At 58.2% G+C, this 4,660-nt stretch overlaps 1 protein-coding gene across 1 annotated transcript; it reads right to left on the bottom strand.

Moving 5' to 3' along the window:
- Positions 1–926: 926 nt before the first annotated feature.
- On the bottom strand, positions 927–3,950 carry LOC119292029 (probable receptor-like protein kinase At5g24010). The gene has a single exon (XM_037570857.1). The coding sequence runs from the start codon at positions 3,755–3,757 to the stop codon at positions 1,148–1,150; it is 2,610 nt and encodes an 869-aa protein (XP_037426754.1). The 5' UTR covers positions 3,758–3,950; the 3' UTR covers positions 927–1,147.
- Between the last annotated feature and the right edge of the window lie 710 nt (positions 3,951–4,660).

Genomic DNA, 4,660 nt, shown 5'->3' with positions numbered 1-4,660 from the left:
CTACCTCATGGTCCCGTTTGTCCCACGTGACAGTCACCACGCGGCCCTGCAGTTGCCATGGTCCGGACCTTCTTTCATGTTCGTTTAACTGCATTTGCCATGTTACTGAACTACAGTTGCCATGTCGGACAACTACAGTTGCTATGGCTGCTCAACTGTAGTTGCCATATCAGGTCAAGTGCCAGATGTCATTTCTTGGACAACTGCAGCTGTTGCCATGTGTGGTCTGGTCTACTACAGTTGCCATGATTTGAAAACTTTAGGAGTTGTCACCTACTAACACTAGGCAGTTGCCATGTAGCACAACAAAAAACATGGCAAAATAACATGTTCGAGTAAAGAGAGAGTTGCCATCTGCTTACAAGCATACTAGGGACAGTTGCCATGTACCCTGCAAAACACATGGCAACTGACAGATTTGGGTGTGGGAGAGGAGACGGGCGCGTGGGCGCGGTGATATCTTTAGGAGTTGCCATCTGGTAAACACTAGGCAGTTGTCATGTAGCACTAAAAAAGACATGAAAAAAAACATGTTCGGATAAAGAGAGAGTTGTCATTTGCTTACAAACATACTAGGACAGTTACCATGTACCCTGCAAAACACATGGCAACTGATAGCTTTAGGTGTGGGAGAGGAGACGGGCGTGTGGGCGAACTAATAAATGCCAACACACCAGCCCCTCTGCGTGCGCTGAAAACTGACGTGTAGGTGAACTGCTAAACGCCCACATACCATCACCTCCGCGTGTGGAAATGGACGTGTGGGTGACCGGATGAATGCACACACACCAATCCAATCCTATGTGGCATAAAAAATCTGGCAAAACATGCCAAGATTCGTGCAAACTCAAATCGACGTTGATCCATGCGTGTGGGCGAGATTAAGTTTTCTTGGCATTCTAATATTTTTTGAAATAAAAAGCAGAAGCCTAAAAATCGCGATAGTACGTGGAACTACAAATTATTGTAGACAATTACACATGTTTGAGAGCTGTGGAGGAGCATCAACAATGGTTTCATTTCACTTGTCGCCTCCAAATCAATGCTGAATCGTGTTCGTTGTTGATTCAGAGAACATCTTCTACTAGATCTAGTGGTACAGACAGACTGCACAAGAGATTGGTGCATGAAGTGGTGGATGGATGGATCATCGTCCCTCGCCGCGAGCGTTGAGCTGGGAGAAGACCTGGCTGTCGGCGAGCTCGGTCATGCTCAGTCCCGTCTCGTCCGCGTCGTCCATCATGAGCAGACTCGTCGACGACGGCACCCAGCGCGGCACGACGACGTCGGCGGGGAGCTGCGTGGCGACGGCGCCGCTGTCCTCGAAGGCGTCCCTGTTGACGTGCGTCTCCTGCAGCTGGAGGCAGTACTCGAGGTTCCACAGCACGTCGCCCATGGAGGGGCGGTCGGCGCCGTAGTCCGCGAGGCACTTCTCCGCCGTCTCGGCGAACTTGCGCAGCGAGTTGTCGTTCACCTCACCGGCGATCCTGGCGTCGGCGATCTTGTCGAGCTTCCCCTCCCCGTGCATCCTCACGGCCCACTCAGCGATGTTGATCTGGTCGCGGTCGAGGCTCTGGTCGATGACCGGGCGCGCGCAGAGCACCTCGAAGAGCACCACGCCGAAGGAGTAGACGTCGGAGCGGTCCGTGAGCTGCTGCGTCTTGAAGTACTCAGGGTCCAGGTACCCGAAGCTGCCCTTCACCGCCGTGCTGACGTGCGTCTCCCCCAGCGATGGCCCGATGCGCGACAGCCCGAAGTCGGCCACCTTGGCGATGATCGCGCCGCCGCCGGTGCTGCCGCCGTCGTCGGTCCCGAGGAGGATGTTGGTGGACTTGACGTCGCGGTGGATGATGTTCTCCGAGTAGCCGCTGTGCAGGTAGTGCAGGCCCCTGGCGGCGCCGATGCAGATCTCGAGCCGCTGCTTCCACGACAGCACCGGCTCGTCGGAGCCGTACAGGTGGCTCCGCAGCGTGCCCTTCTCCATGTACTCGTACACCAGGATCATCTCCGCCTGCTCGTTGCAGTAGCCGATGAGCGACACCAGGTGCCGGTGCCGGATGCCGGACAGCACCACGATCTCGGTCTGAAACTCCGGCAGGCCCTGCTTGGAGGCGCGCATGGCGCGCTTCACCGCCACGGGCGTGCCGTCGGAGAGCGCGCCCTTGTACACGTTGCCGAACCCGCCGACGCCGATGAGGTTGCGCTCGTGGAAGTTGTCCGTGGCGGCCTTGAGCTCCGGCAGCGAGATGTGCAGCTTGGTGCTCACCCTCTGCATCCTGGCGGTCGTGCCCTCGTTGGACCGGTTCGTCGACTCGTCGGCCCACCCGGAGATGCCTTCCTGCGTGTACGGTGACCACGGCAGCTGCGTGCTCTCCTTATCCTCCGTCGACGCCGGCGGCGCCACCTGTCTGCGCTTCCTCCGCCGCATGACGAAAAAGCAGAGCACCGCGCACGCAAGGACGGCGGCGCCGAGCACCGTCGCGAGCACGATGATGATGATGCTTCTCTTCGTCAGGGCATGCGACCCCGGCGAGCTCAGGTCGACGGATCGCAGCTTCATGATCTCCAGCCCGTTCAGTATGCCGCCCCCGCTGCTTTTCGACGACGTGCCAATGCTGACGGTGAGGTTCCCAGCTCTCGGCGCCGTGGCCGCGTAGTCAAGATATAAGGCCTCGTTCGGCTGAGTCGCCTGAGCATTCGGCGCGAGGTCTCTGCTGCCAATGGCTTGCGCGACATAGACGTTGAAGACGATGCCAACACCGACGACGGAGCTGACCACCTCATAGTCGCAGAAGTGGAGGCGGACGAGGTAGCGGGACCCTGCCTCCGCCGGGAACGTCCACGTGACGTTGAAGTTCAGGCCCGGCGTTGTCGCCCGCAGGAAGTCCGTCACGTTCGCCGCGCGCTGCGTCCTGTACACCACGTCCGGTGCCACCTCCCTTGTGTTCGGCGGGTTGTAGATGATCGGGCTGGAGGTGTTGTTCACCACCGACTGCCCGGGGGCGCCGAAGAGGTAGGCGCCGTCGGGGAGCCACGTCCGCCAGAGCGTGTCGTTCTCCCTGGTCACCTTGGGCCCGCCGACGTTGAGGCGGTACACCATCTCCAGCGCGTCCAGCTGCCACTGGGCCAAGTCGTCGTTCCCCAGGACGCCCACCGGCACCACCGAGTTGGAGCCGTTCCACAGCAGCTGCTGCGGGGCTGGGAACAGCTCGACTGCATTGACGAACGCGGAGGAGCCGGCGTCCGGGCTGAACCTGATGGTGAATTCTTTCGACCCGCCGCGCGGGACGAAGAACTCCTTGACGACGCCGTCGGCCGGCGGCGAGAAGGCGGGCAGCAGGGCGTAGGCGTCGAGGACCGAGACGGTGAAGCGCGCGGAGGAAAGGCTGGTGGAGGAGGAGGCGGGGACGAACGGGAAGAAGTGGAGGCGCAGGACGAGGAACGACGACGCGCCCGCCGTGGCGGGGTACGCGAGGCGGTAGGAGAAGGCCGAGCTGTCGGCGCGCGCGGCGGCGTACAGAGGGTTGGAGGCCGCGCCGGAGCTGGCGTTTGCAGACACCGCGGCGGGACGCCCTTGCGAGAGGTAACCGTCGTCCCGCACGAAGGTGCGCGTGGGGTTGTCGGACGGGAAGGTGACGTCGTCGCCTGCGCCGCACGCGAGGAAGAAAGAGAAATCCGGGGAGAAAACGGCGAGGGCGGAGTACGGGAGGGCCGTGGCGAGGAGGAGGAGGAGGGGTGGTACGACGTGGACGGCCATTCAGCTCAGGGGGTAGTGGAGCCGTGGCTGGGCGTGCGGGTGGTGGTGGGAGATGAGGCGATCATGGGGATAAGCACGAGTGCGGCGGGCGGCGGGCGGTGGTGGTGGAGGGAACACGGCGGGAAGGTGCAGAGTGGTGTGTTGACTCGGGCAGCGGGAAGGTGGACTTGGACTTGGAATGAATTGGCAGGTGGACAAGGATGGGAATGGGATTGGTGTGCCCGTTTGTGTTTGGCAGCGCGTGCAGGGCTGGAGTGATTGGGCCATTGAAAATTCCTGTTAATTCCCCCACTCATCATCAAGTGGCACTCATTCATTCAGCTGAAAAGTACTCCTGCTGGTTGTTTTCCTGGATATTTTTCTCCCTCCTGGATGATTGATTGCTCTATGGTCGATGTTACTTGAAGGAAATGCTTCCTAAAATCAATTCATTTTTCTTGATGAATTGGTCTCTTTTTTGTACTACCAATCTACTAACATCTGCTAGAATGATAGAACACATAGTGTCTGTTTTATAGTATTCCCACGGAAAAACGAAATGATTGATGGTGATGCAAGGCAAACAACGCCGAGTGTCGTGGAGCGTGCGGCTCATCGTGCCGCTTCGACTAAGCAGTGGCGCCCGCTCTCTTAGGCACCGGGAGGACAGAGATCGGCTAGACGGCATGATTGATGATCTTATAGTGGCAGGCCGCCGACTTGCTTCACCTTCTAGTCGTTGATCAGTTGGCTCCGTTGAGCCTTGTATCACATTTTCTTTTTCTTTTTGGGGCATGTTTCTGTTGTTGCCTAGTATGTCTATTATTTTAAAGTGAATTCCATTTTTACCCCCTAGTTTGAACTCTGTGACATATTTCATCCCATTTTGAGAATTTGGGATAAATTGGGCTTTATTCAAACGCA

The sequence above is a fragment of the Triticum dicoccoides genome, chromosome 4B (assembly GCF_002162155.2).
Source record: "Triticum dicoccoides isolate Atlit2015 ecotype Zavitan chromosome 4B, WEW_v2.0, whole genome shotgun sequence".
In the NCBI taxonomy this organism is placed as follows: Eukaryota; Viridiplantae; Streptophyta; class Magnoliopsida; order Poales; family Poaceae; genus Triticum; species Triticum dicoccoides.
This window is presented reverse-complemented; position numbering and strand designations above follow the sequence as displayed.

What these genes read in the sequence shown, in the direction of transcription:
- LOC119292029 (XM_037570857.1), bottom strand. Translation starts at nt 3,757, where the DNA reads ATGGCCGTCCACGTCGTACCACCCCTCCTCCTCCTCCTCGCCACGGCC.